The following is a 13,354-nucleotide window of genomic DNA, read 5'->3' on the forward strand; positions in this document are numbered from 1 at the left end:
AAAAAAAAAAAAAAAAAAAAAAAACACAGTACCTAGCACATAGTAGGTGCTATATAAATACTATAATTATTGAAACACAAAAAGATGTGTCATTAACTTCATCTGAAATAGCTCAGTAAATTTGCTTCCCTCGGCTAAAACCACCTTCATTTTCCACAACTGACCTCCTAAATCCGGTATCCATTAGGCTGTTGTGTCACTATAAACTCTCCATCTCTATAGAATCTGTGGCTACTCTGGAAACTTATCAGAGTGGTCAGAGTAGAGGCAGACTTCTAACAGGAGGAGCATCAGATTAAACTGGAAGATGGAGCTTTGATACCCCTTTGTTAATCAAGCAAGGAAAGCCTTTGCTTCCTTCCTATGTCTTTGTTATCTTCTCCTGGTCCTTGTGGCTTTGATTGTGCTTTTGGTTTTGACCTTGCCTCCTGGACATCACTCCTCCCTTGGTCCACCTCCATAATTAATCATTCCAGTTACCAACCAATACTGCTATTGCCTGCTCCTTTCACATATCTGTGCCTATATTCCCAACTCACTCACTGTTAACAACTACCTTGGACTATGTGGAAATGTGGAGGATAAAAGCCCCTTCATGTTCCCTGATACAGGAAAGTTCCACAAAGGCCACAAAGTGATTGTCCTTGTCAGTCTGGACCTCCGTTCTGCTCCTAGGTAGGACTAGAGGGAACGGAACATCAACTATTGCTTTTCCACGACCTCCACCAATTCTCTTGGGGTCTTTGGGATGTTCAGGGATGACCGCCACCTCTCACCCAACTCTCACTTGGGGCTCTGGTAAAACCATTTCAACAGTTAGGCTGAACCAGGTTGAGGATAACCAAGAGGACTCACACCCATCAGTGAGTGAGTGAGGGGGGGATGTCTACCCCAAACATGCAAAGACTTTACCTGGTGGAATGGGTGGATGAGAACACTTCATTCCTACAGCCAGGAAGGTGGCTGAAGCAGGCCCCCTGGAGAACTTAAAGCTCAGTCAGACATTGAGGATGTCAAGGTCAACTACTGCATCTCAGGCCATGATCCCTAATCTTGACTTTTGTCCTACTACTAGATTAACTCTGGAAGAGGGAGTGACTCATAAGATAAAACATTTTTATCTTCTCCTCTAATAGGAAAAGAAACCTGCATATTCTTCCTGTAGATACATAGCTACCTGGATTATTTGCATCTGGAAGAAAAGGAAAAAGCTCTGTCTTTTTTTTTAACATTTAATAATATTTATTTTTTAGAAAAGTTAACATGGTTACATGGTTCATGCTCTTACTTTCCCCTTCACCCCCCCACTCCCTCCCCCATAGCCCGTGCGCATTTCCTCTGGTTTTAACATGTGTCATTGATCAAGACCTATTTCCAAATTGTTGATCATTGGTGTGGTAGTTTCGAGTCTACATCCCCAATCATGTCCGCAACAACCCATGTGTTCAAGCAGTTGTTTTTCTTCTGTGTTTCCTCTCCTGCAGTCCTTCCTCTGAATGTGGGTAGGGTTCTTTTCCATAAATCCCTCAGAATTGTCCTGGAAAAAGCTCTGTCTTAGCAGGTCACTGGAAGTTCCTTTTGCCCTCTAGATCTGCTGAAACTTCGATCCTGAACTCTGGAGAACTACTAATGTTCATTGTGGGTTCATCAAGTCTCTCTCACTGGGGCATCCTAAACAGGGCTTTCTATAGTGGCTTCAACTTTTTCTAGATTTAAAAATAACAAGTAGCTTTCTCCAGTTATCTGTCACTTAGAACAACTAGCAGATTCTGCTAGTGCATTTCCCAGTGGAAACAAGGATTGCTCTTGGTTATCATCTATCTAGGGGGTCTGAAGAAATTGGATTCTTATCTTATCCTTTGTCTTCTTTCACTTTGTGTTAGAACTTAATGCTCTCTTGCCCCTTAGAGGAGAAGATAGATAAAAAAGCTTTATCCTACGAGTTATCATGAGGAATGAAGTTTCCAGAGCATAACAAAGAAGAAAGAATATACATAGAGCAGGAAAATAACATTGAAACCCATGATGGGAGTTGGAATGATGGGAAAATGTGATAGAGAGTAAGACAGAAAAAGGAAGAGATTGAACTATTGGGCTCTATATTTGAGGTTCTAACCATGTATAGGAGATAGTCAACTAAGGCCTGTGGACCAAATCCAACTGCCATCTGTTTTTTGTGGCTCCCCAAGAGCTAAGAATAATTTTTATATTTTAAAATAAAGTTTTATTGCATTTAGAAGTCTAAAAAGGTCTTAGCTTCCAGGCTGTACAATAACAGGTGGCAGGCCAGACTTGGCCCTCTGACTATAGTTTGCTGACTTCCCCTAAAGAGAGCATAACTGGACTCTCCGAAAAGGAAGCTGCTTCCCATATCCCGTAGGATGACAAAAGTCCACAGTCTACCAGAAGAGAATAATACCTCTAGGACTGATCACAGGAGCTCTGAGACTTAATGGCAAGGATTCACTGTTAAGGATACTTAGGTCTGACGTGAGCAGTTATTGGGTGGTATCCTGACTTCTTGGAGTAGACATAGTACTGGAGAACCTCATAGGATTTGTGCATCCTGGCCAAAAAAAAAAAAAAAAATCCCACTTAGAATGATGCTGCTGCCAAAAGGAAGCTAAAAAAAACATGTCTAGGGATTATGAAGTTCTGGAGAGGAAACTGAAGACCTTCAGGGCAGAAGTATTGCTTTTATCTCTGATCCAACTGAAGATGGGGCTCAATACGCAAAGATATATGGAACCTGGTAAACAAGATGGAATCAAAGAACAGCATTTGGTTTTCTAGGTTCTAACTTCAGTAATCTTCTTACATGAAAATTTCCTTGATCCTTACCCCTGGCTGAGAGTGTTATCTCCCTCCTGTGATTTTTCATTGCATATTACTTGGACCCATTTTTTTGTACTTATCTTACTATCCCTTGTGTCTTAGGGCTATATTATACGTACAATTGTGTGTAGGTACAGTTCTTCTCCCTTTTTTGTCCTTCAAGTCCTCGCTCCTATTAAAATAAGCTCCTTGATAAAGTCTGTGTGATATAGATGGTTGATTGACAGATGTAACTAATCATTTTATTTATTAGTCATAATCTATTGTCAAAAATGCGGTTGCTTCAGACAGCCTTGTGGGATATCACACTCAAGTGCAACCCAAACCAGATTAAAATGTAATTTGGAAATATTTCATAAAATAAGTAAAAGTACAGTGGAACATAGATAATGTTAACATGTGGTTTTCTAAGCCAATATGCAGTTTTGTGGCCTCTGATTCTATTTGAGTTTGATATAGTGGGCTGTACACATTTAGATTTGAAATGTTTGATCTGTACTTTACACATTTACATACAAACATCTGAGAATACTATCATTACCGATTCTCTAATTCTTGTCTCCTGTGGATATCCTAACAGGATTCTCTACTACTTCTTCTTCCATCATGCCTGTTTATGGGAGCCAGTTTAATGAATATAGTTGGGTATTTTTCTCCTTCTCTCTCTATTTTTGGTTTAAAAATCTTCATAATTAGATTCCCCAACCTTCAGGTAAACATCTTCTTCTTTGTTATCTATCCCTGGCCAAATATTCACTAGTAACTCTTTCAAGAGATATCACTGCCTGTGTGTGAGTGTGTATGTATGCATGTTTGTGTGTTCTGAACATCTGAATTGGGGGATCAATATAAAGAGAAATGCAAGAGATACTGTGATCAGAGTATACAACTGAGCCACAAGAAATAACCACAAGTAGGTTCTAAAGCTGGCACAAAGACATACTATGATAATGATGGAATTTTATCAATTCAGATGTCTGCCACAGCTCTTTCTTGCTAAAAACAAATATGTTACTCAATTTTATTCTTCAAAAGAAAGAGAAAGTAGTGAAAGAAGTTCCCATTCTGGATTCTGTCATCATTTTCAATTGTGTCCAACTCTCTGTGACCCTTTTTTGCAGGGGGAGGGGAGTCTTGACAAAGATACTGAAGTGGTTTGCCATTTCCTTATCTAGCTCATTTTACAGAGGAGAAAACTGAGGTAAACAGGATTAAGTGACTTGCCCGGTATCACATAGCTAGGAAGTGCCTGAAGAAGAATTTGAATTCAGATCTTCCTAACTCCAAACCCTGATGCTCTATCCACTGTGCCCACTCTGGAGTTGTTTTTGACCAAATATGATTTGGCTACTGGGGGTTGGGGGAGCTCAGAAGCTTATTAGAAAGTGGTCATATTTTTTTATGATTCTAGATGAAAAGAATAACATCTAGGCACAGTCTGACACATATCCAGAGTTATGATGAATGATAAAATCAACAAAAGAGTCTTTTAAAAGTTTCAACAGGGGTTGTTTGAACTTGATAGACTAAAGATAATGATGCCAGAGAGAAGGTTGAACCACTCAACTCCTATCAGTCTTCTCTTTTCTCTATCAATGAAAAGTATCTTCAAACTGAGGAGTGAAAGACAAAAAATGTTCCAAAGGCAATTGAAACCCAAGAAAAATGAAGAGTTGATGTAGAACATCCAACTTCCATTAATAAATTATTGTTATCAAACTGAAATGAACTCCATCTAGGCACAATAAAATTCATAGATTTAATTGCGAAAGTTCTATTAGTGATCTTTAGGGAAGGAGAGAAAAGGGGGAAAGCATATAAATGCAACTACTACGTGCCAGGCACTTCACAAACATATCATTTGATCACTGGGAAAACTCATTTAGAAAATAAAACGTATTGCAGGTCTGGAGACAGACAAAAGGGTCTGGTTTCCAAAAAGTGAGAGTAGGCAGATTCTTCAAACAGTAGCTCAATGTGTTTGATTTCAATTCCTGGAAAATTTTCAAAACATATTATTAAAGAGTTGGCAGGCACTCAGAAATCCATGATTGTTAGGACTTGCCAAGAATATCAAAAACTATTCAAGCCAGACTAATGTACATTTCCTTTTGACAGAGTTCATGATAATCAGTCAGTACACATTTATTAACCACTCGTTATTCCAGGCACTGCCCTGGGTACTGGAGATACAAAGGTAAAACTGAAATCAGCCCTGCCTTCAAAAAGCATTTTTTTCTGTAAGGAAAAAGAGTATAACACATTTGGAAACAAAATATATACAAAGTAAATGCAAGGAAATTTGGGCAGGGGGGTCACTGGGAATCAGGAAAGACCTTAAAGTAGAAGGAGTATTGGTGCTGAGCTTTGAAAGAAAGTAGGAATTTGAAGAGGCAGAAGCAAGGAAGGATGACATCCTAGGAATTGTGCCAGCCTAGGCAAAGACATGGAGGCTGGAGATGTGATGTCACTTATGGAGATATAAGTTTGACTAGAATATCTAGTGTATAAAGATGTGGGTTTGTTCCTTAGAGTTTTTAAAATGCCAAATCATGTCCTTATAAAATAGAAAATGTAGAAACTAAATATGGAAGACATTGCAAAAGTTAAAGTTTTTTTTTTTTTGGCTCTGCCATAAAGAGTTAGTGATGATGGAGTGGAGTTTAAGAGGTAGATTAAAGCAGGAGATTCTACACACACACACACACACACACACACACACACACAAATCATGTCTTTAGAGACAATAATTGAACCTATAGGAGTTGATGAGCTTACTAAGAGAGAATGTAAGGAGAAAGGAGAGACAAGGATGGAACCCTTTGCTGTACCCAGAGTTAGATGACATGCTATGAATAATGGACTAAAGAGGCTGAGAAAGAATGGTCAGACAAATAGGAGGAGAATCAAAAGAGGAGAGAGTATCCAGGAGATAAATGTGGTCCACAGTATCAGATGCTACAGAGGGGTCAAGGATGAGGGCTGAGAAAAAGCTAGGAGGTTTGGCAACCAGGAGGTCACTGATAACTTTGGAGAGAGTAGTTTCACTTGGGTCAGAGGTCAGATGACCAGGAGCTGTGAAAACTGAGGGGGGAAAGAAGTGAAGCACTATAGATCATTTTTTTCCCCTCAGAATTCAGCTATCAAAGAAGTGTTTTATAGCCATGAAGATCTGGATGTGTTTGTAGGTAATAGGGAAGAAGCGAGGAGATAGGGAGAGATTGAAGATTAGAGAGAAAAAGGGAGGGAAGATTGCAAGGGTAATCATAGAGATTCATAGAGACAGATTAGGATGGAATCAAAGGCACTCCTAAAGGGCTTGACCTTTGTGAGAAAAAAACCTTATGCAAAACTAGAAGTAATGGGAGTGGGCTGCAGAGATTTGGACTTCAGATGATGAAAAACTCACTAGTGATTAGAACCATCCCAAATAGAAATGGACTGTCTGGGTGTAGTGAGTCATCTCCATCGCTGGAGGTCTTCAAGCAGAAGCTGGCTAGCCATTTGTCAAGTGTCGGAATGGGGATTTCTGCTCCAGTACAGTTTGGACTAGATCGCATCCAAGGTCATCTTGTAACTCCTGTACCAGTGGTTTTCCCTAAAGAACCCTCCAAAAAAGGACCCTTTGAAGTCACTTTTTCATAACAAAACTAAGATGTTTTCATTTTTAATAGAGTATCTGTAGATATAGCCCACAGGAACAAAAACTCTTTGCAGGAGAGAGTCCTTGGTCATTTTTTTAAATGTAAGAGGTATGTATGTGGAGGGTGGGGGTCAGCTAGGTGACTAAGTGGAATGAGAACCAGGCCTAGAGACAGGAGGTGACCTCAGACACTTCCGAGCTGTGTGACGTTGGACAAGTCACCTAACCCCAATTGCCTAGCCCTTACTACTTTTCTGCTTTGACCACTACTTGTATTGATTGAAAGACTAAAGAGCAGGGGTCGGCAACCTTTTTGGCCGGGAGAGCCATAAACGCCACATTTTCTAAAATGTAATTTCATGAGAGCCGTACAGTGCTCACAGCGTGGCTCCTGTAACAGCGCCTGAAAAAAAATGGACTTTATGGCTCCTGCAGAAAGAGCCATATCTGGCCCTCAAAAGAGCCAGATAAGGCTCGAGAGCCATACGTTGCCGACCCCTGCTAAAGAGAAATTTTTTAAAATAATGTAAAAGGGTAAGAGAGGAGAAAGGGAATTTGGAACTTAAAATTTCAAAAAAAATGTAAAAAATATTTTACATGTATTAGAAAAAATAAAACATTAAAAATGTTTAAATTAAAAAAATTTTTAAAGAATGTAAAGTGGTCTTGAAACCAAAGTTTGCAAACCACTACTCTTTGCTATGTATTTTTGATTGCCTGAGGGAAAGCAGTTCTCTAGGGAAAGAAAAGATGTAATTTGAAGGATAATCCATAGAAAGAACTTGTTATAGTACAGAAAAGTTTCTGAATCTGTCCCGCCTTTATGAGATATAACGACCACCTCAGTGCTTAGCACAGTATATTGACACATTACAAGTGATTAATAAATGTTTACTGACTGGTACCTTCAGAAAAATAATAATATCATTAACCTTTTTCCAAAAAGTTAGCCACTCCCCTTTTGTACCATATCAGGACCAGAAAATCTGGCTTTCCTCATCTATAAGATGAGGGGACTCGATCAGATGACCTCTAAAACCACTTCCAGTTCTAGAAAGTGTGATCTCTATTTTTCCTAAGTCACTTTGTATCTTTCCTTTATCCCTGTCACATTCTATCTGTATCATAGCTATTTGCACATCACTTCATAGCCTGCTTTACAAGAGCAAAGACTACAGTGTTTTGTATTTGAGAATTCTTAGCACTTTCCATAATTTCTAACACATAGTAAATAGTTAATATTTGTTGGATTTTTGTAGAAAGGGGTTCCTTTCCATGTCTAAGAATGATGAAGAAACTAATTTCCATCATTGATCTATCAAACATTATTTTTTTAAACATTTGGGAAATTGTTGAACAAGTTATGGTATATGATTGTTATGGAATATTATTGTGCTATAAGAAATGATGAAGACAATAATTTCAGAAAAACCTGGGAAGATTTAGAGGAACTGATTCAAAGTAAGATGAGCAGAATCAAGAGAACAATTTATATAACAACAACAATATTGTATAATCAATTTTGAAAGACTTAGAAACTGATCAAAACAGTCACAGTTCTATCAACAAAAAAAAAATCATAATTCCAAAAGACTTAGAGAGAACTGATGGACTCAGAGTATAACTGAAGTATATCTTCTTTTCTTTTTTTGTCTCTCTTAATTTTTTTTACATAGCAAATGCAGGGATTTGTTTTTCAGTATTATGCATATTTGTAATGGACTTTGTATTTCTAATCTCAATAAGGTAGGAGAAAGAGGAGATTATTTGAAACTGAAAATAAAATAAAACTGAATTTAAAAAAAATAAAATTGCATGCTGTCCTTTTCTCCACAAAAGTGAAATAAAGTACTAAACATTAGTTTAAGTGTTCCATTTCATTTCCAACTGTCTATTGGGCATCTTAAACTAGATATTCCATAGAAATCTTAAAATTGACATGTCCAAAACTAAACTCATTATCTCTCCTTTCAAATCCTTCCATCTTCCTAACTTCTTATCGTTATCAAGAATACCACTATCTGGGGGCAGCTAGTGGATTGAGAACCAAGCCTAGAGATAGGAAGTGGCCTAGTCACTTAACCCCTACTGTATACCAGCCCCTACTCCTCCTCTACCTAGAAACCAATTCACAGCATTGATTCAAAGATAGAAGGTAAGGATTTAGAAAAAAAAAAATTCCATTGTCTTCTCAGTCCCACAGGCTCAAAATATAGGTATCATCCTTAACTCCTGCTCTCACTCCACAAATCTAATCAGTCACCAATTTCTGTAGATTATCCATTCGTACACTTCCCTTTCTCCTCTGACATCACTACCACCTTGATGCAAGCCCTCATCACCTCACACCTGGACTACTGCCTGGTGGTTGGTCTCTGTGCCTCAAGTCTCTCTCCATTCCACTCCACTCTCCACTCAGTTACTAAACCAGTCTTCCTAAAATGCAAATGCAATGGTCTTAGTCAATAAACAAACGCTTGTGGCTCTCTATGACCTCCAGGATCAAAAGTAAAATTCTCCGTGTGTTTGTTTTTATAAACCCTTACATACTGTCATAATATCATTTCTAAGACATAAGAGTGGTAAGGGTAGGCAATGGAGGTTAAGTGATTTGCCCAGGGTCATACAGCTAGGAAGTGTCTGAGGCCACATTTGAACCCAGGTTCTCTCCACTCTAGGCCCAGCGCCCTATCCATTGTGCTCCCTAGCTTTCCCCTCTACTTGGTTTTTAAAGCCCTTCATGACTTGACCTCCTCTTACTTTTTTTTTTAAACCCTCACCTTCCGTCTTGGAGTCAATACTGTGTATCAGCTCCAAGGCAGAAGAGTGGTAAGGGGAGGCAATGGGGGTCAAGTGACTTGCCCAGGGTCACACAGCTGGGAAGTGTCTGAGGCCAGATTTGAACCTGGGACCTCCTGTCTCTAGGCCTGGCTCTCAACCCACTGAGCTATCCAGCTGCCCCCCACCTCTTACTTTTTCAATCTTCTTATATCTTAATTTTCCTCCACATACTCTTATGATCCAGTGATACTGGCCTCCTAGCTCTTCCTTCTATAAAGTGAGTTTCCACTGGCTATCTCCCATGTCTGGCGTTGAGAACTCTCTCCTTCCTCTTCTTTGTCTCTTGGCTTCTTCCAGGTCTTAGCTAAAATACCAGTTCCTGCAAGAAGCCTTTCCCAGTGCTAGAGCCTCCTTTCTACGGTGATCTCTAATTTAGCCTGTACGTGTCATGTTATAGACTGTGAGGGCAGAGGTTTGGACGGTTTTGTTTTTGATTGTTTTTTTTTCCTTTATATCCCCAGCATTTAGCACAATGTCTGGCACATAGTAGTTGCTTAAAGGACTAGAATTTAAGAATATCTCCAAAGACCAGGCTGCATCAAAATTCTCTGTGTGCATTTGTACACAATAGAGATAATAGTATAAAAATTTTTATTTCAGAGTAAAGTTCCAAGAGCTGCTCAGTGCCATTTGTACAGATAGGAGAAAGGCTGGGAAAGAAATAGTAAAATTATTTTTAAAAATGAAGCATTCTTGTATCAATTGATTTATCTTGTCCTTATGGTGTCAGTGTTTGTTGACTTGACTCCCTGGAACACTGAAGCTCTTACCATCTCATTAGAGACAGCTATTCAGTCATGGAATCAACATTTCAAAATGCAAAAGAGTCCTACAAATAGGAACATTCTGAACCTGGAATTCAATTCCAAATGGAAGTATTGTGCCAGCTGAACAACTTAATGCATTTGAGTCAAAGAGGTCAGAGACAATTTTTTTAAATGAAGAGAAGTCAGCATTGTTGTGCTGGTTAGAACGACAAGCCACCAGGGATTTTGTTGTTGGCATTTGGCATAATAGAGATGAGGATGCACGGGGGCTAACCCCTCCATTTTCAATTGCCCTTTAATTTTTTTTTACCTCCTGGGTTTATTTTCATGCCAGTTTGGGACCAGGATGGGAGCTAGAGGAACATTGTGCTGCCTGCCTCACCCTCCTTGCTCAGCTCCTACATAGCTCCTGTAGGATTTTTCTGGTTGAGGTCCCTAAAATAGATAAAATAATAATTTGGGATTTAACAAATAAGAATTGTCTAGCCACTTGTCAGATGGATGGCTCCAGCCATTGGCTTTAAGTCTGCAGAAATTTAGGTGAAAAAAAATCAGACTTAATCTTAGTCTGTGCCTTTGGCAAGCTGCCCACCTGGCCTTGGTGACTCACAGCCCTAGACTCTCAAATTGAAAGATTTTTTTCCCTTTTATTTAGCTATAAAGTGGTTCGCTAGCTGCTGAGGCAGCAGAAAGCAACAGACAGCCCAAAAGAAACTAAGTAGATGATGACCAGCAGACATTAAGAGAATGCAGGGCAGGGCAATGACGTCAAGACCAGTGGAAATGCAAAACCTATCAAGAATAGAGTGGCAGGGGCAGCTGGGTAGCTAGACTGAGAGCCAGATCTAGGACAGGAGATCCTGGGTTCAAATCTAGCCTCAGATACCTCCTAGCTGTGTGACCCTGGGCAAGTCACTTAACTCCCATTGTATAGTCCTTGCCTCTCTTCTGCCTTGGAACTAATATATAGTATTGATTCCAAGGTGGGAGGTAAGGGTTTAAAAAAAAAGAGTGGAGTGACCCTGGTGACTGAAGCATCAGAGGTGGGAAATACTTAAGTTACATGAATGCCCTGGGTACTAGAGGATCTCCATGTGTGTGCCCTCTCTGTGGTGATCTGTTAACTCGTTTGAGAACACTCCATGTATGCGGGAGAGATCTTCTCCTTCACTTCATTTGCTGTGTTTAATTAACTTGGACAAATATGTCTTCTGACCTTGCAAAAATAAACATATTGGGGGGGAGACTTTATGAATTATGGTTTTGAGTGGGTGCAGACCCATAAAGTACCTTGAACCTGGGGCTACCTCTCTGGGGACTTATGTGTGAAGAGAAGCTAGGTGCTACCTCAGAGTGCTTAAGTCAGTATTTCTGAGCTCTCTGATTTTGTTGGCATCAGTATTCCCTGAAGTGACAGATATAATTCCTCTGTGCTCTAGTAGATGGTCTTTGAGTTGCTAGAGTTCAAAATAAAAACCATCAAGTGGTAGCCCCCATTCTGGTGATATTCCTGTCAGGGTTTATCTTGGTCCTCAGATGAAAGAGTCTGAGTTGCAGGAAACTGTAGAGGTCACCCATTACAAACCCAACTTACACAAGAGTCCCACTGATGATATCCCTGAGAAATGGACATCCAAATTCAACTTGAAGGCTTCCAACTAAGAGGATTCTCTTCCTCAATTCACTTTTGTTGTGCAAAAAGAGTGGGGCACCAGGGATGTAATGTGTCCTAATGGTTTGTGGGTACACACACTGGGTTGAAGGAGAGACAGGACCAGCCAGGATAGGGAGACCAAGAATCAAGAATGGCAGTTAGCCCCAACTGTCACTCTGCTCACCCTAGGCCAGGGTCTTTGGAACCAGCAGGCAAGGTAAAGGGTTTTAACAGTTTTAATTATGATTTACTAATAAAGGTGGGATAGGGGATTCTACACTTAAAACCCAAAAGGGCAAATCACAGGGACAAGGGGAGGACTTGTCTACTCTAATTCTAATTGACCAAGGCCAGGCAGGGCTCAAAGGAGCAGTTCTGGAGTCACTGGGAAGACTGCTTCAAACCTGGTTCCAGCCAGGTTTGACCAGCACAGTTAAAGGGCCTGAGGGTGGCTTTGAGGGTTCTCACAGTAATCCACAGATGATCACAGGATGCCAAAAGCCAAGGTGATCCAAGGTACCCAAGTAGAGAGAGTGTGCTTGAGATGCTGTCCACCAGATCCCAAACTTCTCCTCCACTTGGTGCATCTCTGCAGGTCTTGTCCACTTGTTGAAAGCCACCACCACGCAGGATCCCAGGGAATCAGGATGCAGGTCTGAGATCTCCCAGGGCTAGCAACAGTTGTGCCAACCACTAATGGAGTCTCTCTCAAAGCACAAGCCCTACTTCCTGCTCCTTCATTCCATCTTTGAATCCTCCAGCCCTTCCTGCTAGGTTCATATAAACTATATTTAACTAATACTAAATGATCTTCCTCACAACAGTTGTCATTCAACTGAGGCTGACCCTTCATGACTCCATTTGGAGTTTTCTTTGTGAAGATATTGGCATGGTTTGCCATTCTCTTCTCCAGCTCACTTTACAGATGAGGAAACTGAGATCTAAGGATTAAGTGATTTACCCAGGGTCACACTGCTAGTATCTGAAGATGGATTTGAATTTAGGAAGATGAGTCTTCCAGACTCTTGACCTGGTTCTTTCTCTAATTCTCATCTTAGTATGGTGATAAATAGGGCTTTCAAAAATCATGCCAGTGGTGTCTAAGCTCTAGCGAGGACTAGTAAGCCTTAAAGAAGGAAGAAAAACCTTCATATTCAATCACTGTAATGGACTATATGCCTACTAACTAGCTAAGTTTGGAGAAGTCCATCACCAGCTTGGCTGAAAGGCTTCTTTTTTTGGCTGCTCTAACTCTTCTTTAAAGACTGCACAAGACATGCCTTTAAGAGGCATTTACGAAATTCTTATCTGATCCTAGAGGGGTTGTGACTGGATCAGTGGAGGAAAACATCCATGCTGACATCACTGTTCTTTCAAGCACTGAACAAGTCGATAACAGGCTCTCTGCTTACTCAGCAGGACTTGGAAGAAAAGACCCTTTAGCCCAAAATACTCATTAAATTACTACCTCAGAGAGTGGTGTCAATCAGCACTTTTACAGAAAGAAGCCTGTGTAGCTGCTTTAGACAGGTGCCTTGGGTCACTCCAAGGAGCAATTGCTTTGTATTGAAAGAAAAGAAGTAGGGATCAGGGAAGAGTTCAGAGCAAGGGAGA

At 40.1% G+C, this 13,354-nt stretch overlaps 1 protein-coding gene across 1 annotated transcript in view; it reads left to right on the forward strand.

The window, feature by feature from the left end:
- The first annotated feature begins 758 nt into the window (after positions 1–758).
- ALDH1L2 (aldehyde dehydrogenase 1 family member L2) overlaps positions 759–13,354 on the forward strand; it is an 81,576-nt gene continuing 68,980 nt past the window's right edge. Inside the window, exons 1-2 of the mRNA XM_044679141.1 lie at positions 759–867; positions 3,416–3,480. Of these exons, the coding sequence (XP_044535076.1) occupies positions 759–867; positions 3,416–3,480 (174 nt within the window). The remainder of the gene's footprint in view (positions 868–3,415; positions 3,481–13,354) is intronic.

This window comes from Gracilinanus agilis, chromosome 5 (assembly GCF_016433145.1).
Source record: "Gracilinanus agilis isolate LMUSP501 chromosome 5, AgileGrace, whole genome shotgun sequence".
NCBI classification, from domain to species: domain Eukaryota; kingdom Metazoa; phylum Chordata; class Mammalia; order Didelphimorphia; family Didelphidae; genus Gracilinanus; species Gracilinanus agilis.